Source organism: Anabrus simplex, chromosome 2, assembly GCF_040414725.1.
Source record: "Anabrus simplex isolate iqAnaSimp1 chromosome 2, ASM4041472v1, whole genome shotgun sequence".
Taxonomy (NCBI): Eukaryota; Metazoa; Arthropoda; class Insecta; order Orthoptera; family Tettigoniidae; genus Anabrus; species Anabrus simplex.
In genome coordinates, this window is record NC_090266.1 from 670,580,901 (window position 1) to 670,605,629 (window position 24,729).

Below are 24,729 nucleotides of genomic sequence, written 5' to 3' on the forward strand. Positions count from 1 at the left end.
GTTGAATTTCTGATATATGGAATACAGAGAGCAGAAATTGTCCACAAACAGGCTTCTCATCATGTTTTTCTTTTATGCTGTAACGCCATATAATATTACCTTTGTTTTGGTTTTTACTTTCAAAAAATCTTTTATTTCTTTTTCATGTAACCCAGCAAAGCTGCATCCCAAAGTAACATGTCCCAGTCTCCCAAAATGATCTAAAGGAATTCTTCTGATCTTCTTTCAAAACACCTGAAACACACATAAGATGTAAGAGCACCCCTTGTTCACAGCATCACAGAAATAATGAAATACCATTCTAATTCTTCATACACCATTTATTAACACTAGGTAGACCAAAAGGGGCTGCCTGGCCGAGGCGGTAAAGGTGTACTTGGTTCACCCGGAAGGACGTGGGTTCGAATCCCCGTCAGGAAGTCGTAAAATTTAAGAAACAAGATTTCCACTTTCAGAGGTGCATATGGCCCTGAGGTTCACTCAGCCTACACCAAAAATGAGTACGACGTTAATTCCTGGGGGCAAGGCGGCCGGGCGTAGAGCTAACCACTCTACCCCATCGAGTGCAGAGGTTACGGATAGTGGAAGCCTTTACCTTCCACACCTCCAAGGGCCTTCATGGCCTGTACGGAGATGACTTTGCTTTGCTTTTAGGTAGACTAAAATTAAAATTAACCTTTACTACAACATTTATCCACTTTTCAAAATGGGGGGGGGGGGGGGGTGCGATCAGTGGTTGAAAGGAAGTTGGATGAAAACCAGTGTGATTTGAGACAACAGAGGGGCTGTCAGGATCAGATTTTCAGTATGTGCCAGGTAATTGAAAAATGCTATGAGAGGAATAGACAGTTATGTTTTATTTTTGTAGATCTAGAGAAAGCATATGACAGGATACAGAGGGAAAAGATGTTTGCCATACTGGGGGACTATGGGATTAAGGGTAGGTTATTAAAATCAATCAAAGGCATTTATATTGACAATTGGGCTGCAGTGAGAATTAATGGTAGAATGAGTTCTTGGTTCAGGGTACTTACAGGGGTTAGAAAAGGCTGTAATCTTTCACCTTTGTTGTTCATAGTTTACAAGGATCATCTGCTGAAAGGTATAAAGTGGCAGGGAGGTATTCAGTTAGGTGGAAATGTAGTAAGCAGTCTGGCCTGTGCTGATGATTTGATCTTAAGGGCAGATTGTGTTGAAAGCCTGCAGTCGAATATCTTGGAACTTGAAAATAGGTGCAATGAGTATGGTATGAAAATTAGCCTTTCGAAGACTAAATGATGTCAGTAGGTAAGAAATCCAAGAGAACTGAATGTCAGGTTGGTGATACAAAGCTGGAACAGGTAAATAATTTCAAGTATTTAGGATGTGTGTTCTCCCAGTATGGTAGTATAGTAAGTGAGATTGATTCAAGGTGCAGCAAAGCTAATGCAATGAGCTTGCAGTTGCGATAAACAGTATTCTGTAAGGAAGAGGTCAGCTCTCAGACGAAATTATCTTTACATCAGTCTGTTTTCAGACCACCTTTGCTTTACGGGAGTGAAAGCTCTGTGACTCAGGATATCTTATTCATAATCTTGAAGTAACAGACATAAAAGTAGCGAGAATGATTGCTGGTACGAGTAGGTGGGAACAGTGGCAGGAGGGTACTGGGAACGAGGAGATTAAAGCTAAGTTAGTAATAAACTCGATGGATGAAGCTGTACACATAAACAGGCTTTGGTGCTGGGGTCATGTGAGGCAAATGGAGGAGGATAGGTTATCTAGGAGAATAATGGACTCGGTTATGGAGGGTAAGAGGGGTAGAGGAAGACCAAGACGATGATGGTTAGACTCATTTTCGAACGATTTAAAGATAAGAGGTATAGAACTGAACGAGGCCATGTAAGTAGTTACATACAGAGGATTGGGGCAGCGATTTAGTAAATTGACAGCAGCTTGCAGACTGAACATTGAAAAGCATAACGGTCTATAATGATGTATGTATGTATGTATGTATGTATGTATGTATGTATGTAGATAACTCTAAACAATATGTTTTTGTCAAGTTCCTTCTGGTGTTCTTCAAACTATTTTTTACCTTTCCTGTAAAATGTAATTTTTATTATTTATAACCTTTCCCATGCCAGCAGCTCGTTAGTTAACGGTAGAAATCCTGTTCTAGACATGGGAAGGGCATTCCAGAGGCTCGCCACAACACTGTCTAAAGTGTTAAAGATATCCCCAAACTGTGTGCAAGAAATATAAAGTATAAAAAGTTATGGGTAAACGTTTTTGAGACCACATACATATCTTTAAAAAGTAGCTTGTGATAAGAGTTCTTATATTACACTTAGCAATTAATGAAGAAAAAATGTGATGTCTAAAGCTGGACATAATCACTTGGATTTGCTATACCTGTTTGATTCAGGCATAGCCATGTGTGAAAGCTATTAGTTAATAATTGCATGTGTGCAAACAAATGTCTAGCTGCTGCAATCTGGTGGTAGTTAGCAGAATTAATTCAAAGACAAAGTAGTTTCAAGGCATGGATAATGTCAAGACTATTGAACTGACTATACAGCACAGTATAATGTAAAAAGTAAGGTCATGTTACGAAAGGAGGGTGTGGCATTCTTCTGCATTGCTATTAACAGTATTTTAAAAAATGAATTTTCCCATACAGGTAATTAAATGAAAATTTCTTGAGAATTTAATTCAGACATGATGCTGTATAGGCTTTTGGACTTATGCCGTGTCAAGAAAATAAGGTGAAATTCTTTACGTTTTGCAGGGAACTGTGCCCTGCGTCCTTAGAAGATATCTGGACTGTCCTCAAGAAACGGGTACATTGTTTAGGAAGCCTTTCTCGTGGACAGTTCGAGTGGTTTGGGTTATGCAGCTGTGAACTTGCATTCAGGAGATAGTGGGGCCCTGAAGATAGTTTTCTGTATTCAGTGATGGGGTTATGTTAAACAGACAGAGAAGAATAGGCTACCTATAAGAATAATGGACTCTACCTTGAAGCTTGTGCTGATAAATCTGCAGCACAGTACTTGGCTCAAGAACATATTTCTGCAATCCCGAAATGTGCACAATTTTTATAAAATATTTCCTCAACAGCAACATCCTGGACTGCACAGGCAAGCTGCTAAAACTCTTTCAATTTTCGGTTCCAGCAATGTGCAGGTCTAACGGACTTTACTTAACCTGTGCAACTCCATGCTCTTGACTGTATTGTGAACTGTTGTTCCAGACATAGAACACGTATGGTCCAAATGTAAATGAACTAACACACATTCCATCTTTGGTTACAGTTTTCTCTATTTTATTGTAAAGAGTATAAACATGTGCTTGTATGCAAACTGTTGTCATAAAACACAGGACATTGTCTTTCGTCGCCATATTATGTTTGTTTATGGAGGCAGTGAACGCAGATTTTACTTCATTTATTAGATTTCACCACACACATATCTTCCGTTTACCTTCTGCCTTGACTGCCATATTTCTTGCACACTTTCACTGAATACAACAGTGGTGGGGATAACCAGAGTGCTAGCCAGAGGTGGTTGTGTTCCTGGGGTGTGCTGGCACTTGCAGGGTGCATGTCTTGACCACTGTTTCTCTAGGATTAGATCTGCAGAAACAAGTAAACTGGCAGAAATATTTGGAGAAAGATTTTTAAAATAACTGATTTGTCTAATATATTTCTTCTTTCCCTGTTTCAAGGTGACACAGGTTTCTTCACTAGGAGGCATTACTTTAAGCCCAACTGCAGCACTGGAAGTGAGAGCAGTACTTGAAAGGTAATGTACTTTAGAATTCCTCCTTTCTGTTTAGTTGAAAATTCTTGTAATATTATGTACTTGAATATCAGCAAGAAATAATTTGGGAGATAGTGGGTTCAAACCCCTCTGTTGGCAGTCGTGAAGATGGTTTTTCCTGGTTTCTGTGGGGCTGTAACTTAATTAATGTCACAGTCACTTCCTTCCCATTCCTAGCCCCCTCCTATTCAATCGTCACTGTAAGACCTATCTGTGTCGGTGTCATATAAAGCAGATTGTAAAAAAGAAAAGAAAAAATATCAAAATTTATCTGTAGCATCAAAGATGTTCTCTTTGTCTTTCTAACTCCCAGGCGAATACCACTTTCTCTCCAAAAATAGTATTTTCCTATGGAATGAATGATGGTTATGGTATGGTGGTATCTAAATCTCTCATGGTAATTTTGCTGGTTACTTCTCCCATTGACCATCAGATCAGAATTCTTTATTTAAATTATACCTTTGTACCATGGCCATATTATCATAAAAATTTCTGCCTTGCATTGTAACTTACTATTTATTTGAGTATGACCATTTCTTTTATTTTCTACATTTTTATTTGTGTCCTATGCAAAGAAAGAAAAAGGAAGAAGAAAAAGAGAAATAAAAATCATGAATATCCAGTATAGAAAAAAAAGGAGGAATTTGATGAATTATGGTTCAGACAGTTAACTTTTGGATCTGATTCACCATCAAGCAAAGACCAAATGCTGACAGCATGCTCAAGCTGGCAAAGGAAGAATAGAAGGGAAGAGCAGTTTACTTTGACAGAGATACTAAATACACTTTTTTTTTTTTTGCTAGTGGCTTTATGTCGCACTGACACAGATAGGTCTTATGGAGCACAAATATCAAAAAGAAGAATGACATGATAAGAAAATCATTAGAGAGGAAGGATTTTTGTTTGATTTGTTTTGTTTTGTTCTTCAGGTCATTCTTCACTATTTATTTTCTTCCTTTTCGGCTCTAAATCTGATTGAATGATTGAGATTTGTTGTGGATTTCAAATTTTTCAGTGCTCTCAGTTCTTTATGTTTCAGATAACCGAATCCATCAGGAGCATGTAAAAGCTCCAATTTAAATTGTACGTTTTGGCTTTATCTAACCTATGATTTTGTCTCTTAAAAACTGTTGAGAGATGAGAAGTTGTCCTTGAGGAGAATTGCTGACCTTAGTTCATAGCTCCTTATCTGGATTATCCCATTCAAAGGAGGGATAGCTGAATCTATCTTATACCTCCTAGGCTGTTAATCCATTACTGATAAATTGCATGAGTGACCATAGTGGACAGCATAGCAGCTGGGGAGCAGCTCAGAGTTATTGTCATCAAGCAAGTAGCCTCACGGTTTTGGTCACGTAAGTTATCATGATGCATTTGGGAGATAGTAGGTTCGAACCTCATTCTCGACAGCCCTGGAGATGATTTTCAATGGTTTCCCATTTTCACACAAGGCAAATGCTGGGGCTGTATCTTAATTAAAGCTGTGGTCATTTCCTTCCCCCTCCTAGCCATTTCCTATCCCATTGTCACAGTAAGACTTATCTGTGTTGGTGCGACGTAGGTAAATCAAATGTTTTAAAACAAAAAAAGACGACCTAGTGTCTGACCAGAGATATTGGCTAGGACCATCGCCAACTCTTAGCTTGAAGCTGGGCTGTGATCATAGGTGCTGCTAGGCTAACCTCCACTACACCTCACTGCTAAGTGCATTTACCACATGGATTAAGTATTTGTATTTAACAGATCATCCTCCTCCTCATCCTCCTCCTCCTACCTTACCCTTATCCAGCTCCTGCCGGGTGGGGGCATTTATGGCACTTCTCCACCTTCCTCTCTCCTTCCACCATTCATCTTCCATATTTTTGTCCCAGTCAAGGTTTCTTGTTCTTGCATCCCTCTTTACTGAATCTTCCACGTTGTTCTAGGTCTTCCTCTTGCTCTGTTTCCTTGAAACTTAATCTCCATTATCTGTCTCAATATTCTTTTCTCCTCCATCCTCTTTCCATGTCCAAACCATCTTGGTTTACTCCTATCAATTTTCTCATTTAGGTTTTCCATTCAGACTTCCTTTCTCACATCTTCATTTCTCAATCTGTCTTTCCTTGTCTTTCCTGTCATACTTCTTAGGTGTTTCATTTTGCTGGCTTGAATTCTAGTCACCTTCCTACTTGTTGTTATCCTGGTCTCAGGCGCATAAGTCACTATGGGTGTGTACATTATCTCTTTACACTTCCTTGGTACTTCCTTATTCCAGACAAGGTTTCTTACACTCTGGTAGAATGAATTGCCCTGTTGCACCCTCTTGTTAATCTGCATGTCCAGTCTTGTATTCTGCATTAATTCACTCCTTAGGTATATGAAACTGTCTGCAATTTCAAGGCTTTGACCACCAATTTTCACAATGCCTTTCCCTTGTATTTCTGCTCTTGGTATCACCATGGTCTTACTTTTCTCTCCACTGATTTTCATTCCATACTTTCCAATTTTCTTGTTCATTGCATCAAGTTGTTGTGGAACTTCTTTGCTATTTATTCCCCAGACAACAATATATCTGCAGATAGTAATAACTTCATCTTCCTATTCCTCATTTGCTTCCTTTGTCTCCTTTACAATTTCATCCATAATCATTGGAAACAAAAGAGGTGACAGCACACTCCCCTGACTTACAAGAGAACTGTCCATACTGTCATTTTGAAATTGACAATGAAATCTGGTAGAGAGGATGAGGGGTCCTTAACCCTTTGGGGTCCAATTGATTTTCCACCTGCATCCTGCGCAGGTCCAATTTGACATTAGGCAAATATGGGAAGGAAGTACTCACATAAGTAAAAAGCTGAATTTTTACATTAATAATACGAACTGCAAATTTATTTATTATCAGTCAAGTTAACCACATTATCAGCGATATTTTTTCAAAGTATGGTACTTCTGGAAGTATTTGTTCGGGTGTAGTCCTGGGTTCCCTGGACAGGTCTCACAAAAAAATGATGTCTCCTCTCTGCCCCCCTTCACTTTCCTGTCGGAACACACGGCACAGTCCTTGGTTTTTTTGTCCTGACGAGCATCTATGATGTGTAGCTTCCTGTTCAGTCGAAGTTCTTCAGCACAGCTGCTCTGTCGGCCATGCTTACGGGCATTTTGGTTCCTAACGTCCCAAACAAGCCCCATAATAACTCGGTCCCTGAAAGTCTTGTGATTCACCTCGTGCTTATTTTCTGCCATTTGTTGTAAGTTATATAGGTGAAAACTGTTCACCAAAGCTACCTCCAACACCCAGAAGTACAATTTCCTCCACCACTTCAGACTTTTCACTACAAAACCATAAGATGAGCAGTAGTGATCAGCACAATCGACCCCTCCCATTTTGCCTGTGTAATCTATAATGGCAACAGGCTTTAAAATTGTTTCATCTCATGGCCCATTATGGATGTGTCTGACTACCTCCACCATTGATGGGTTGTGCCATGTACTAAGAACTGACACAGTGCGCTTGTCTTTCCTCGAAAATACCATGAACTTTTCTTCCTTCCGCAGAGCACGAATTTCATGCTTCTTCAGATTTAGTCTCGTTATCTTTCAGCTGAGGTGGTAGTCCCTTCCGATTCAATAGCACAGTCCCAGTTAGGTGAATTTTCCTTTTCAACAGTTCTCTTGCCAGTTCCATACTAGTGTAAAATCGATCAGTAAACAAATGATAACCTACACCTTGAGTAACTTGAAGTACGTCTGTCACCAGCTGTAAAACTATTCTACTGCAATATGTCAAACCAGGGGAAAGTAAATTTAGCGTAGTAAACGAGCCAAAGTAAGGAATCATGGACAAAACACCCATTCAATGCATCAGCAATAACATATTTCCTAATCCCCCACCTTGTTGGTTTTTGTGGATTATACATTTTGAAAAGTACACACCCCTTGAAGCCTACAGTCAGTTTGTCAGCTGACAGATACTGACTTGGCCTATAAAATTCCAAGAACTTCCCTACACAGTCTAAGACACTTCTAACTTTACTCGTTCTTATTACCATTGTTGATGCACTTGATTGTGGAGGGGGTGAAACATGAAAGCCCCAGAATATCTGAAGAAATCATTTCCGAGAAAAAATGTCCTTACAGAAGGTGGATGAATAGAGCCACAAGTCTGAAAAATGTTCTTTTAGAATTTTCCTTTTTGTACGTGCCATATTCAGAAGAATACCATCATTTCATCGATGGTAACATCGACCCAGTTCCATCATATGGAATGTTGCTGCAACGGCATACGTTTGGTAATACATTCTCTTACATACCTGTTAGTTTCCTTACATATTTCAGAGAACAGTGAAACCAGGAACAGCAACAAAAAGAAATCCAAAGGAGTTACCGGTTTCTTTCCTGTAGTAGGAGGTATGTATCTCATAGCACTGTTGTGAGAATACTTGGAAAAAACACGGTCACCTTCTTCATAAACTTTCCATTCGTCACCCACTACATCAGCGCTTTTGCCACAATCTTCCATGTCATTTTCCTCCTCACTCGAAATATCATACTCAGATTCAGGAATACTAATGTCACCATCAGAATGCATCAACAAATCATCATCAATATCACCACTGTCACATAACTGTTCGTAAATATCATCAGGCTCCATGCCGCGGCTGGTGGACGCCATGTTGATAACGAAAGTAAACACAGCTGTGACAGTGAGGAACTATCTCCAAAGAAATCACAATTCAGCTTAAAGGAATGAACAGCAGATAGCATAAGGCAAGAGAGAAATGCCAAGGCTGTATACTGCATAAAGCTCGGCGCCATTTCTGCTCCAGCATACGAAATATATAACCTTAAAGTTGTGTCGGACTAGGTCCGACATAGGACCGGAACTGAAAATTAACGATGTCGGACTGAGTCCGACATTGGACCCCAAAGGGTTAAGAAAGCAATGTACAAAAATTCAGCTGCCATTTAAATCTGTAAGGTCCTGAAATCAATATGGAAATGTCTAATAGAATTGCACGCGTTAGCATATAGCTCAACGTGGACAGCCCTGGTGACCAGCTGAAGCGACCGGATTACCTTGAGCTTTCTGTGCTAGCCAGTTGACACATGTTCCTTTGAAAGACCATCCATAAATCCGGCTAATGTTCTACAGTATGCTTTACGTTATTCCCGTGAAAACGGTTTCTCCTCTTCCTGTGAAATAATTTCGGAAGAAAGGGAGATGTGTCGACGTGTGATCGAACTAATTGAAAATCATCCCATGGGTGCCAGTATTGTCTTGGAGTCGTGTCTGGAGAGAAACAGTGACAGTGAAAGTGATAGTGGAAGCAGTGACTCCTCATCTGCATTATATGAAAGAGAAGGCAGCACACCATTGTCAAGGACAAGATGTATTACAGATCCAATTTTGAGCCCCGAGTCTGATTCCTGTTAATCCAGTGAAAGGACACTGCAGTCACCTAGAAAATCTACTAGTTCAAGCTATCCTTCCAGTGTACCGAAGAAAGTGAAACAAGCTGTAGATCTTGCATACAAGAGAAAGACTGTAAGGTTATGGTTAAATAAGGGGGGTAAGAAGCAGCTTTCATTAACCACTGTTTGCAAAAGTTGTCGTAAGATGACATCACTGCAGCAACTGTACAGGTGGAAGAATCAATTAGAATCTACATCAGTGAGCCCCATTGAACACTGGAAATTGATGCATACAAAATTATTTTCTCACTTTACAGAAGCAAGAAGACTGAAGTGAAATGTATGCGATGAAGACCTGCGACTGTGGGCCTTGGAAATTTCAAGAGAGATTTCAATGGAGCAAACTAATTTCAGGCCTTTGGTTGTGGTACCATACACAACCATTAATCCGACTCAAGGGAGATAAGGCTACCATCCCTATTCTCGACTTGAGTAACTCCTGCCCGGCACATCCACGTTGTGGTGGTGGGCATCCTCTACTCTAGTAGGCCGGTGTAAAAGGATGGCTAAGTTCAGGTGGGGACCCAGTCCCACGGGGTATAATGTGGAACCCATGCCCAGGGTTATGGGTGAAGACTTTAACGGCAGATGCAGCAGAGAACGAGACCTTCGGAATGGTGGAAAAGGCGGATGAGGCAACCCATCCTCACTGGGGTTAATTAGTTGAGGTCATAAGATGGGGTAGACGGGACTCCTTTGTCGTGGTGAAGACAACCTGTCTAGGAGTAGGATGCTCCAAAATCAATGCCCCCAGCCAGTGGATAGGGTTGAGCATGGGGTTAACGGCCTCACCTTGTAAAAAAAAAAACATTGTTCAGAAGACTTCTACGAGAAAACTGGACTGAAATCAAAGACGACAAAAGCATAGGAAAAGGATACGAGTAAGGAAAGCGGATATAAACATGGCGATGTGGAATGTAAGAACAATGTTGAAACCGGGAAAAATGCAAGAAATAGTAAATGAAACAAAAAGATTTGGATACAACTTAGTAGCGATTCAGAAAATAAGATGGAAAGAGCAAGGATGTATTGAACAGAAAGATTATAACCTCTATTGCAGTGGGCCGGAAGAAAGAACAGGACAGTTCTGTATGGGATTTATAGTACATGGGAAATTGAAGAAGAGTGTAATAGGATTTGAACCTATCTTAGATAGAATATGTAAGCTTCGGATTAAGGGGAAGTTTAGGAACATAACTGTTATATCAGCACATGCACCAAATTGAAGATGCGGATAAGGAAAGGAAGGAACAATTTTATGATGAGTTAGTACAAACCGTTGATGAGGGACTAAGATATGACATGATTAATATTTTAGGTGATTTTAATGCCGAAGTGGGAAAGGAAGAGTGTATGAGACCAATAGCAGGGAAATATACACTACATGAAAAATCAAATGAGAATGGTTTTCATTTGGGACAGTTTGCAACTACGAGTGGTCTTATAATTAAAAACACCTACTTTGATCATAAGAAAATACATAAAGGAACGTGGAAGATGCCAGGAAGCACAGTGGTAAATCAAATAGATCATGTACTAGTGACTACGAGGCATGCAGCATCCGTTATTGACATACGGACATGCAGAGGGTCAAACTGTGATTCTTATAATTATTTAGTAAAAGCAATAGTGAGACAAAAATTGGCAATAGGACAGAGGAGACACCCTACGGAAAGAAGGAAATGGAATTTGGAAAAAACTACAACAACCAGAAGGAAAACAAGAATTCCAGTCAAAAATGAGCAATACTTTACAGACGATTGGACAAGTATCTGGAATAGAGGAAACGTGGGCAAAAGTTCAAAGGTGCATACAAAATGCGCCCGAGAAACACTGGGTATAGCTAAAAAGAAAAGAAATATTTGGTTTGATATGGAGTGTGATGAAGCATTTGGAAGGAAGAATGCAGCAAGGGCAAAAATGTTACAGAGAGACACAAGGTCAAATAGGGTAAAGTATGAGAAATGTAGACTTGAAGCTAATAACATCTGTAAGAAGAAGAAAAGAGAGATGCTTAAGAAGAAACTAGAGAGTATAGAGACACAAAGGTTACAGAAGAGGACAAAGGAATTCTATAATGGAATGACTTATTTCAGGAAGGAGTATAAGCCAAGATTGAATGGCTGTAAGAATAAAGAAGGTAAGCTACTACAGAATGAAGAGGAAATAAGTGAAAGATAAACCGAATACTTCCGAGAGTTCCTTAACAAGGAAAGAGAAGAGGTGGAAGAAAGTGAAAGGCATATGGAGCAGAGTGGGCCAGAACAATGGATAAATGTCCCCACATTGAAAGATGTAGAAAATGCTATTGCAAAATTAAATAACCATAAAGCAGCAGGAGAAGATGGAATAACAAGTGAACTGATTAAAAATTGTAGCAAAGAAATGCTGCAAGAGATACATGAACTGATTATTAAGATTTGAGAGAAAATTGGGAAAAACTAATTTTCCCAATATATAAGAAGGGAAATAAATATGAATGCACTAATTATAGGGGAATTACACTACTGAATATCATATATAAAGTATTTTCAAATATCCTATTGCAATATCTGACTCCATATGCTAAAGAGAGATTGGATGAAGCACAATGTGGCTTCAGGCAAAATAGGAGCATAGTAGATCAAATATTCGTTGTACATCAAACGATGGAAAAATGCTATGAGCATAATATAGATCTACGTATGTTGTTTGTAGATTTTAGACAAGCATTTGACAGTATATATAAGAATAAGCTATATGAATATATGGAGACAATAGGAATACCACAGAAACTGATTAGGATGTTCAGAATCACTTTGGGAGAAGTAAGGGCAAAGGTGATGGTGAATGGAAGAATTAGAAATGAGTTTGCTCTTAATACAGGAATCAGACAAGGTGATGCACGCTCAGCTACTTTGTTTAATCTGGCAATTAACCAAGTCCTTGAAAAAATTATGGATACCAGAAATATTGTATATAAATCTAAACAAATTTGTACATATGCATATGATGTAGTGTTAATGGCCAGGAGTGATAGATATTTGAAGGAAATGTTTCTTGAAATGGAGGAAGCAGGAAAACAGATGGGATTGGAGGTGAATGACAGTAAATCCAAGTATATGCATGAGACTGTTATAGAGGGAAGAAGAAGTCAAAATAATTTGACAATAAATGGGCATAGTTTTGAGAATGTACAAAGTTTTTTGAGTATTTGGGAACCATGTTGACAAACAATAATAGAATAAGTAAGAGCTACATCATAGAATAATAGTGGGAAACAGGGCCTATTATTTAAATCTCTTCTATTGTCTAAACCTACAAAACTCAAAATATATAAGACTCTTGTTAGACTTGTAGTGACATATGGCTCAGAAGCCTGGAGCATTTTAGTTGATGATGCAAATAAATTAAGAATATTTAAAAGAAAGATTATTAGATGAATATATGGCCCAATTCAAGACCAGAATGGTTGGAGGATAAGGACGAATGCTGAAATACAGAGCATATTAGAGCAAGAGAATATAGTTAGATTTATTAAGGCACGGAGACTGCGATGGCTTGGCCATGTGGAAAGAATGGAAGAAGATCAAATGCCAAGAAAAGTAGTTTAATCGTGAATAAGAAAAAGACGGTGACAAGGAAGGCCCCGTCATAGATGGAGCGATGAAGTTGAAGCCGACCGGAGGGCAATGAACATCCGTACATGCAGACCAGCTGCTCAGGATCGAAGTAGATGGCGGACTATCGTAAAAGAGGCCAAGGCTCACACAGGGCTGTAGTGCCGGATATGTAAAAGTAAGTAAAGAACTAATTTCAGCACGTGTGCTAGTTGGTTGAGTCATTTTAAGAAAAAGTACAGAATAAAAAGTAGAAAAGTTATGAAATTTGTATCTTGTAAGTATCTGCAAGAAGAAGACGAAAAAGATAGTCGCAAAGAAATTTGTGGAAGCAGCTACGGAGCAAATTTTAGACTACACCCCTTCTTCAATATACAATACTGATCAGAGTGGTTTTGTGCACAAAATGAAAGCAAAAAAGACTCATTTGTTGGTGAGAAACATACAGAAACGGTTGCTCAGTCAGTTAGTGCACTCACCCATTCGTACACAATTATGCCTACAATTAGTATGGCCAGTACTCTTTTCCCGGAATTATTCATTGTACTACAGAAGGCAACTGGAACTTTCGCTCCAAGAGTTTCAAAGAAATGTTTCATGCCAGAAATATAGTTGTAACAGCCACAAAATCAGGGAAAATGGGGAAAAACGAATTAAAGTATTGGTTTAAAGAATCCTTCTTCTCATTTGCGGAAGAGAAGTGTTTGCTACTGCTAGATTCCCGGCCTACTTATAGTGATAACAGATGTCTTGAAGACATTCCTCTAGGCAACAGTATAGAAATTCTCCAGATTTCTCCCTGCACTACAGGGAAAATACAGCCCTTGGACAAGTTTTTCTTCCGGCAGTGGAAGGCTTTGTATCGCCACGTAACAGACATTATGCCGACTTGTGAAAACTTTCAGTTTGATGTTTATCAGAGAAACAGCATACTGAAAATGCAGTCCTTCATTCATTTTCAATTTTCTTCCCCACGGTTCAACTACATGATGTAATATTCATGGTTCGCAACCAATTATACAACGGAGAGACCTCCCCAGTCTGAAGTGCCTGCAAAATATTGCCTTCAAACAAGTAAAGAAAACTCTGAAGGACAATGTGGCCTTAAAATGTATATTTGTTGTGCATGGTGCCAAAAATATTTGTGTTTTTATCATGCGAATAACACACCTCATTTATATTTAACATTCGTTTCATAACAATAAAGTGACCTAGGCAACTCCACTCCGCTGTGACCGCACGAGCCAGCAAAAAGCAAGGGTTGTCCAGTAAGCTGCATTGTCACATGGATTTTGTATCAAGATTTTGAAACCTTCCAGTTCGAAATGGCAGCTAAATTTTTGTACATCGCTATTTTATGGGTCTCGTCATGGTCTCTGCGAAATTCCATTGTCGATTTTTATTTGACAGTATGGACAGTTCCCTTATTAGTCTAGTTGAATTTCTAAAAATTTCTGTCTTACCAACTGGAGTCTGGACGCTGCTGATAAAGTTGTTGTACATTGCTTCCACCATTTCTACAGTTCGTGTACTCAGTCTCGTTTTGACCATGGTTTCCCAAACCTTCTCCCTGGGAACACTATTGCATGCTTTTATTAGATCTATGGATATTATGACCAGATCCTTTCCATATTCCAAATTGCCTCATGCTGAAGATTGGGTCCACAGAGATCTTCTACTTCTAAAGCCATACTGTTCCTCTTGCAACTCTCCTTCTACCTTTCATCTCATTCTCCTCTCTGATATCACAGGTCTGCAACCAAAAAGCTGTTTTCATAATTTTATATGATTCTTATGTTTTTGGATGCACCAAATTTGAAAATGACCACCGTTTCTTCCTGGGACATCAGGTTTTTTCACAGTCAAAATGTAACTTGGTCAACCAGGTAACTGGAAATTGCCAAATTTCACTTCAGTGAATAAATTTCTTTGTTTGGGAAAGTCACTAATGACCAGTTATTGAGTTTTGGCAGCAACAGTGTGAATTGAATAGCATACTAGAACAGATGATTCTGTTTCAGTTTCCCTCTCTTTCTCAAAAGAAAACCATTCTTGAGCGCTTGCTTCATTTCAGTCGTCATCCAGCTAGTGTCTGTGTGGTTCAAATAAGTGCAATGCCTCCAAGGAAGTGTGTAAATTCACCTGACAGTTTCTGTTTCATATGTGGAGAATTCATGGTGCAAAAGCAGCAGTTGAATATTACGGATTTTGTTAAGATAGTTTATTTTGTTTATTTTTAATTAAGACTTGTTGACCAAGATAAAGTTTGGGCTCCTCATAAAGTACTGTATGTAAGTGGTGTGTGGAAGATTTTCATAATTGGTCAAAAGGCAAGATAAAAGCGTTTCGATTTAGAAATCCTGTGATGTGGCACGACCAAAAGAATCATAGTGATGATTGTTATTTCTGTTCCTGTAATGTGAAGGGGTACAATTCAAAGTGGAAGTGCACCATCATATATCCCAATCTTGCTTCTGCTATTCGTCCCATTCCCCATGGTCCAGACGTTCCTGTGCCCGACCCACCTACAAACTTGGATGAAGCCAATTTGCCTGATAAGGATGAAACTGCACCTCAGCCTGAAGATGAATCAAGTTGTTCAGATATGGAAGATGGCGAACCACAACTTTTATAACACTACTCTTAAATCACCCTGAACAAATATATATTTACCAAATATTGTAATATTAGTTGAATCATGGCTGGGAAATGATGTTAAGGATGTGAACATTTTCTCACAGAATTGGAGTATTTATCATAGAAACAGGATAGGAAATTCAGGAGGGCGAGAATTCATACTGCCAGATTTTTATTTATTTTGTGCTATTGGCTTTACGAGGGGCTGCCTGGCGAGGCGGTAAAGGCGTGCTCGGTTCGCCCGGAAGGACGTGGGTTTGAATCCCCGTCAGAAAGTCGTCAAATTTAAGAAACGAGATTTCCACTTCTGGAGGTGCATATGGCCCTGAGGTTCACTCAGCCTACACCAAAAATTAGTACCAGGTTAATTCCTGGGGGCAAAGGCGGCCAGGTGTAGAGCTAACCACTCTACCCCATCACGTGCCGAGGTTAACAATGGTGGAAGCCTTTACCTTCCACTCCTCCAAGGGTCTTCATGGCCTGTACGGAGGTGACTTTGCTATTGGCTTTACGTCGCACCGACACAGATAGGTCTAGTGGCGATGATGGGATAGGAAAGGCCTAGGAGTTGGAAGGAAGTGGCCGTGGCCTTAATTAAGGTACAGCCCCAGCATTTGCCTGGTGTGAAAATGGGAAACCACGGAAAACCATCTTCAGGGCTGCCGGCAGTGGAATTCGAACCCACTATCTCCCAGATGTGAGCTCGCAGCTCCTCGCTCCTTACCGCATGGCCAGCTCGCCCGTTTACCCCACCTTTATCCTCATGTGACCCATTGCGCAGAAAGGGACCTTAAATTGGAGTTTTCATTTCTGATATTTTTGTGGTGCTAAAATTGGCAAAAGATACTGAACATTTTTAGAAAGATCATGCTTTTAGTTGCAATACTTCAGAAGATATTAATTATTGACTGTTGCTATTAAGAAAACTGTATCGTGAGAAAAACTCAATTACAGCTTCCACTGATTTTCTTACCAATTGTACAAAGTTTTCATGACATTGAGTGGCAAAGATTTGGAACTGCTGTGTAAGTTATTTTCTTAAGAAGACGCATAGGTAGCACAAGAAGTCAGAACATAGACATGCACTTTTTACACCCCAGCCACATCTATATATATAAAAGAACATGTCCTGACTGACTGACTGATGCATCATCACCGAGCCAAAACTACTGGACATAATGAAATGAAATTTTGAGGATACATTCATAGTACAATGTAGGTGCTCGCAAAGGGAGGATTTTTGGATATTCCATTGCTGAAGGGGTGAAAAGGGGGGTGAAATTTTAAAATGAGTGTATCTATATCTCAAAACTTACAGATGTAAAAATTGGTATTTAGAAATCTCCTTTAAAAATAAGGAAACACGTATTTTTTTGTTTTCGGAAAATCCCAATAGGAAGGGTGAGAAAGGGTGAAAAAGGGGTTGAATGCCTTTTATGAGGATACTTATATCTCAGAAACTGAAGATATTACAGATCTGAAGATTGGGATCTCCTTTAACAATAAAGAAACACGTACTTTTTGTTTTGGGAAAATCCAAATAATGGGGGGATGAAAAGGGGGTGAATTTTTAAAATGAGTGTATCTATGCCTCAAAACTTTTAAAGTTTACAGATGTAAAAAGTGGCATTTAGAATCCCCTTTAAAAATAAAGAAACACGTATTTTTTTGTTTTTGGAAAATCCCAATAGGAGTGGTGAAAAAGGTGTTCAATGCCTTAAATGAGGATATTTACATTTTAGAAACAGAAGATATTACACACCTGAAAATTGGTATTTGGGATCGCCTTTGAAAATAAAGAATTACGTATTTATTGTTTTCGGATATCCACCTAAAGTTGGGAGTGGGGGGAAATTGAAAAATTAGTTGAATTTTTTGTATGAGGATACTATTATCTCAAAAAAGAAAGATTTTGCAGACGTGAAAATTGGTATTTGGAATCTGCTTTAAAATTAAAGGAACGCGTATTCTCGAAAAGTCTAATAAAGGGGGGGAGGTGAAACATTTGAAAAAATTGAATTAATCATATGAGGATATTTACATCTAAAAACATAAAGTTGTTACAGACATGAAAATTTGTATTTGGATCTCTTTTAAAAACAAAGAGAGAAGCGTTTTTAGGGGGAAATCATCTTGGGGGCGGGGGTGAAAAGGAGTTGAATTGCTTTTATGAGGACACATATCTCAAAAACTAAAGATGTTAGAGTCGTGATAATTGGTATTTAGAAGATCCTTTACTATTAAAGAAACAAGTATTTTCTGCTGGAAAATTCACTTAAGGGGGGGTGGAGTGTGAAAGGAAGTGAAAGAAAAGTGATTTCTTTTTATGAGGATACTTATATCTCAGAACTGAAGGTAACAGACGTGAACATTGGTATTTGGAATTTCCTTAAAACATAAAGAAACACTCTTTCTTTTTTAAAAATAAACATTTTTTTTGGCTTTTGGTAAATCCAAATAGTGGGGTGTGAACAGGGGGTGGATATTTAAAATGACTGTATCTATATCTCAAAACTTTAAAAGTTTGCACATGTAAACATTGATATTTAGAGTCTCCTTTAAAAATAAAGGAACACGTACTTTTTTGTTTTCTGTAAATCCCAATAGGAGGTGTGTAAAAGGGTGAATAATGGGTTGAATGCCTTTAATGAGGATACATATATCTCAGAAACTGAAGATATTACAGAACTGAAAATTTGTATATGGGATCTCCTTTAAAAATAAAGAAACACATATTTTTTTGTTTTTGGAAAATCCAATTAATGGCTGTTAAACAGGAGTGACAAATTGGGGTGAATTTTTTGAAGGACTATATCTACAGAATACTTAAGAAACGTAAAATGTTACAGACGTAAAAAGTGGTATTTGGAATCTGCTTTAAAAGTAAAGAAGCACATATTCTCGGAAAATCCAATGAAAGCGGGGGGGGGGGGGGGGGGTGTAAGAATTGAAAAATTGTCTTAATTGTATGAGAATACTTACATTTAATAAAAACTAAAGTTGTTACAGACGTGAAAATTGGTATTTGGATCTCCTTTAAAAACAAAGAAAAACACGTTTCTTGGGTGGGGGTGTGGGAAATAATCTTGGGGGGGCACGAGTTAAAACGAGTTGAATTCCTTTCATGAGGACACATACATCAAAAACTGAAGAAGTTAGAGTAGTGATAATTGGTATTTAGAAGATTTAGAAGATCCTTTACTATTAAAGCAACAAGTTTTTTGCCGGAAAATTCACTTGGGGGGGGGGGGGTGAAAGGAAGTGGAAAAAAGTGAATTATTTTTATGGGGATACTTATATCTCAAAACTGAAGGTAATAAACGTGAACGTTGGTGTTTGGAATCTCCTTTAAACATAAAGAAACATGCCTTCTTTTAATTTTATTTTTGTGGGGGGCGAGGGTAAATAAACTTCACGGCGGTGGGGTGTAAATGGAGATGAGACCAATTGATTTTACTGTTCATAATGTACTTACAAGGAGCCTCCGTTGCTCAGGCGGCAGCGCGCCGGCCTCTCACAGCTGGGTTCCGTGGTTCAAATCCCGGTCACTCCATGTGACATTCATGCTGGACAAAATGGAGTAGCGGCAGGTTTTTCTCCGGATACTCCGGTTTTCCCTGTCATCATTCATTCCAGAAACACTGTCCAATATCATTTCATTTCATTTGTCATTCATTATCCATTGCCCCAGGGGAGTGCGACAGGCTTCGGCAGCCGGCACAATTCCTATTGTCGCCGCTAGATGGGGGCCTAATTCATTCCATTCCTGACCCTGTCGAATGACTGGAAACAGGCTGTAGATTTTCGATGTACTTATTCTGATCATAAACCGATCATTTTTAATCTTTCCTGGGTTCGTTTTTAAGAGCCATCTTTTTCGTCAGAGAACGTTCTTAGATTACAGTAGATTCTCCTGGCATATAAATAAAAATTTAAACACTTTTGAAATAAACGATAGGAATGAGATTGACTGTCCAATTGTTCACCTCTATGATAAGGTAAAAAATGCACGGAAGTATCGCCAGAATCCCGCACACTTGCCTAAGCGCAACAATGGTGCTGGTCACATTGTCAACAATGACAATGGCAGCAGATGTAATTTACCACCAAGTAGCGGTCTTGCATCTTGCTATGGGGTGCAGAACATCTATCATAATAATAATAATAATAATAATAATAATAATAATAATAATGATAATAACCTAAATCCAACTAATATCACCCACCCTAATAATAATAATCATAATAATAATAATAATGTTCTGGACCGTCGTTATATGTGCGGACCGCATTGGAAACGGTTCCTGGACGGGTAATGACTAAGAATGCAGTCCGGTCGCAGGTTCAGTACCGCCAAGGCACCCAAGACGACACCACGCCAGATCTCCTAAAGCATTTGATCCATATTAAAAATGCTTATCGGAAAAGATGGGAAAGATTTAGGGACCCAACTGACCGGGTGGAATACCTGGACCTAGCCCGGGAAGTACGAAATCGATTGCTGGATAGAAAGGTTGAAAAATGGGAGGAAACTTGCCATAATCTATTCGAAAACGAGTCAGATCGCGAATTTTGGTGGATTCTTTCAGAAAACCAGTCAGATCGCAAATTTTGGCGGATTATATATAAAACAATAAGCATTCAATTATAAATTTCAGTATAATACCGTAGCGAAGCACGGGTATCTTGCTAGTTTACAATATAATCATTAAATGAATGTTGTAATGGTTCACCTATCAATACTATAATATGCAATATTCTAAATTACATTAATTACATTAATTCTAAATTACATTAATTTAATAATTATATTGCAATTGTATTGAAATTTATATCCTATGATTATATCAAGACACATTTGTTTAGCTCTGCTGTGAAATTTCCTTTACTGACTTTGGGTCCCTTCCCGTGCAATGGGTCACATATTTTGATCTTTTCTATCTTTAAAAGTGTAGTCGAAGTGAATCTCTAAGATGCATAGAATAATATTACCTGTGTCATGGAATAATGAAAAAAATACAATTTTCATTAGTATTTTATGAATACTAGTGCTGTTTTTTTTTGGCCCTGTAAGTTCTGTATAGATAAAATAAACAAATAGTTATGGGACTAGTATCTTTCTTGTGGATATTTTATTATTTTTACCCACATATTGGTGACCCCGATGTGATGTCTCAAGAAAACGTAGTAGTGTTAAGAGTCCCACCATTCTGGAAGCCAGATCATAGAATATGGTTTATACAACTTGAAACTCAGTTCTGTATGAACAACATAACTTGTGATCAGACAAAATACGACACAGTGGTGAATACAATCGACGTGGAAATATTAACCCAGGTCACTGATATCCTCATTAAACCGCCTGACTCCGAAAAAAATATGTTGCTATTAAAGAACAATTTATAGCAGTTTTTGCGGACAGTGAGACGCAAAGAACCCAAACTATTAACGGAACTGAAACTTTGTGACCGCAAACCCTCCCAACTGCTGTATGAAATGAGGAATTTAGCTAATGACAAGGTTAGTGAACAGTTTCTTAAAACTTCACCCTTACAATGCCTACTTTGCGACATGCATACTATATTATCAGTGAGCAGTGACAATCTGGCGAGGCTTGCCACCATGGCAGATCAAATTTGGGAACTGAAATCAACCCATCCTTCCAAATAGTGCCTATAAATGTTGTCAAGCCCCACCGAGATGACAGAGATGAGTTAAAGAAGCAGGTATCTGAACTTTCCATTCAAGTGTCAGAATTAAGCAGATGACTCCAGTCTCGCTTCCGTCAACAGTACGGATCAAATTCGAGCAGGAGGTCCAACAGCCATAATTCCCGAGCAACTCCAAATCTCTCTTAACACCACTCACAGTTCGGTGAATGTGCTTATATGTGTTTGCAGCCATTCAGTATGAGTGCAGTACTTCAAGCCTAGCCAGGTAGTCGTAAAAACTAACTGCCCGTCTCTCCATGGTGAGAGAGATTCAGGGGCCCCAGCTAAGTCTCATATACAGTATATAAGGCCTCTTTCTGATAGATACTGGAGTAGATATTTCAGATTTTCCACCTTCAACCAATTAAAAGCACACTGTAAGTAAACTCTAACTCTTCACATCTAATAACATTAAAATTAAAACTTGGTCAGAAGGTATTAAAGCTCGATCTTGGGTTATGCTAGGAATTACAGTGGCCTTTCATCATAGCTGATGTAAGCAGACCCATCATTGGAATGGACCTTTTTTCACATTATAATCTGCTGGTAGACAGCCAACGCCAACAGTTAGTCGATGGTAATACTTCATTGATTACTGATTGCATAACTTACCAAAACAGTGTAGAAGAGGTCAGAGCTACAGAACCTGGATACCCATACAAGTCCATTTTAAATGAATTTCCAGACCTGACACGTCCCAGTATAGTAAACAGGAAAATAAAAAACCACAACATAGAGCATCACATCAAGACTGAAGGTCCCCCTGTATTTGCTAAGCCTAGGAGACCTACAACAGAGAGGATGAAAGCAGCTCGACAAGAATTTGAATATATGCTCAAACAGGGCTTATGCAGACCTTCCAGAAGTAGCTGGTCAAGTACCATACATCTGACAAAACTGAAGTTTAGTGACTGGAGACCTTGTGGTGATTACAGAGCCCTCAGCAACATTACAATTCCTGATAGATATCGTCTACCCTTCCCCACTGATTGCAGCCATCTGTTGTCAGGAGCCAAGATCTTTTCATCTATTGACTTAACCCGTTCTTACCAACAAATACCCGTTCACGAGGTTGACATCCCTAAAACACCAATCACCACTCCATTTGGGCTATTTGAATTCCCATTATGACATTTGGATTGAAAAATGCTGATCGAACCTTTCAAAGGTTTATGAACATTATGTCGATGGGACTTGGCTTTGTTTTCTGTTATCTGCATGACATACTCATTGCTTTACCTGACAAAGAGACACTTAAGCACTATCTTCATATTGTTTTAGAGAGACGTGATGAGTATGGTCTCTTTGTTACTGTTGCGAAATGCAACTTTGGTGTAGAAAAATGCAGTTCTTGGTCTGAAACCGCTTTCATCAAAGGTAGAAGCCATCATGAACTTTCCCAAACTTCATTATAGTGTTGTCTGGCTCCATGGCTAAATGGCTAGCGTGCTGGCCTTTGGTCCATGGAGTCCAGTACTCCAGCAAGAAGTAAATGGCGTGAAAACAACCCTTACATTTCTTCTCCAGAAGCTTAACCAAGACACAAATGAAATACAATGCCTATGACCGTGAATTTCACGCCATATACAGCTTAATCAAACACATCTGATATTTATTAGAAGGGCAGAATTTCACAATCTTTAGAAATCACAAACCATTTGTCTATGCATTCCAGCAAGTCTTAAACAAGGCACCTCCCAGGTGAGGCCAACAATTGCAGTATATTGCAGAGTTCATCACAGACATCTGGCACATCTCTGAAATTGAAAACGTGATTGCAGATGCACTGTTGCGCATAAGCACCATCGATTCACCTATAATCCTTGACTACGATGTCATTGCAGATAAACAGGAAGATGATTGATTTAGAACTGCTTAAGATAACTTATCTACTGCGACATATCAACTGGTTGCATTCATCCTTACATACCCCCATACTTCCACAAGATGGTATTTTCAACAATCCACAGCTTATCACACCCTGGAATCCGAACGACAAAGAAAATGGTCACTGAAAGATTCATTTGGCTGAACATAAGGAAAGATTGCATGACTTGGGCTCGAGTATGTTTGGAATGTAAGGTCAAAAAGCACACACAATCAACTCTAGCAGATTTTCCTGTACCTAATGAACAATTCACACACATCAATGTGGACATCGTTGACCCCTAACCACCTTGCAGAGGATTCTGATATGTATTAAGAGTTGTAGGTAGGTTTTCCTGCTGGTTGGAAGCAGCATGTTTGGAAGACCAAACAGCAGGAACTGTAACCAGAACCTTAATTTCATGTTGGTTTTCAAGATTTGGTATCAGTCCGCATCACAACAGATCAAGGTCAGCAATTTGAGAGCAAGCTCCTCAAGACCACTGCTAAGTATTTAGGTTCTCAGAACAAAACCACTACCACCTACCACCCTCAGGCTAATGGACTAATAGAACATCAGCACTGGGCATTGAAAGCAGCACTTAAATGCCACCTGCTTAAATCACATTCTTGGGTGGAGTCACTTTCTCTAGTCCTCTTAGGTATCCGTACCACAGACAAAGACGACTTGGGATGTTTACCTGCAGAGTTATTCTATGGCACAACCATCCAAATTCCAGGCAAATTTCTGTCTGATACCCTTAACATCACCCACCAAGGCTGTTGTGTGAGATCAGTTAGTGTAACCTCTTTGATTCTTGTTACTCCTTAGATTTGTTTTCGAGGGCTTTGAAATAAGCAAAGAAACACACTTCAAGAGAGTAGATTGGGATCTTTTGTTGTTTTACAAAGAAAGACTACGAATCGTTGTACGCTGCCAAATCAAAATAAATACATATTGTTATTGTAAGTATTAAAGAGTGTTTAGTAGCGAGAATAAAGGTAGTTTTTCCCCACATTTTGGCGAGCGTGACAGGACGAGGCTTAAAATTGCAATGGATAAGGTAACGAAAGTTCGTGCGGTTCATCGACGTGCATATACGCAAATTTACAATAAGATAGTCAACAACTTAGAGAGTGAAGAAACAGATCCTGTTGTCATTGAAGCGGACTTTAATTTACTGCAGGAGAAACATCAAGAACTACGGACACTGGGCCAGCAGATATTCGATTTGATGTTGGAGCAAGATATGGATGAGGATGACCTAGAGAAAGAGGTTAGTGCCACTGATGATATAATTTGTAAATTTAATAACCTGCAGATTAAGGTAGCTGCTATGTTAAAAGAGAGAGAACAGCAGAATACTATCAGTGAAAGTGCCCCAAGTGTTGACTCATTTACTCAAAGAAAATATAGGCTTCCACTTCTAGAACTTAAAAAATTCAGTGGTGAACCGAAGGACTGGTTACAGTTTTGGGCCCAGTTTGGAAAAATTGATGAAGTTACCAGTTTAGATCTCTTGGATAAGTTCCAGTATCTTATTCAAGCCACTACTGAAGGCTCTCATGCCAGAGAAGTGGTCAGTAGTTATCCTGCTACTTCTGAGAACTACCCTAAGGCTGTGGAAGCATTAAAGTTCCGTTTTGGGGGAGACGATGTACTAG

The 24,729-nt window shown here is 39.0% G+C and overlaps 1 protein-coding gene across 1 annotated transcript in view; it reads left to right on the forward strand.

The window, feature by feature from the left end:
• The window catches only part of Wnk (Wnk kinase), an 834,378-nt gene that overhangs the window by 771,857 nt on the left and 37,792 nt on the right, over positions 1-24,729 (forward strand). The window contains exon 30 of the mRNA XM_068226022.1: positions 3,706-3,782. Coding sequence (XP_068082123.1) covers positions 3,706-3,782 — 77 coding nt within the window. The remainder of the gene's footprint in view (positions 1-3,705; positions 3,783-24,729) is intronic.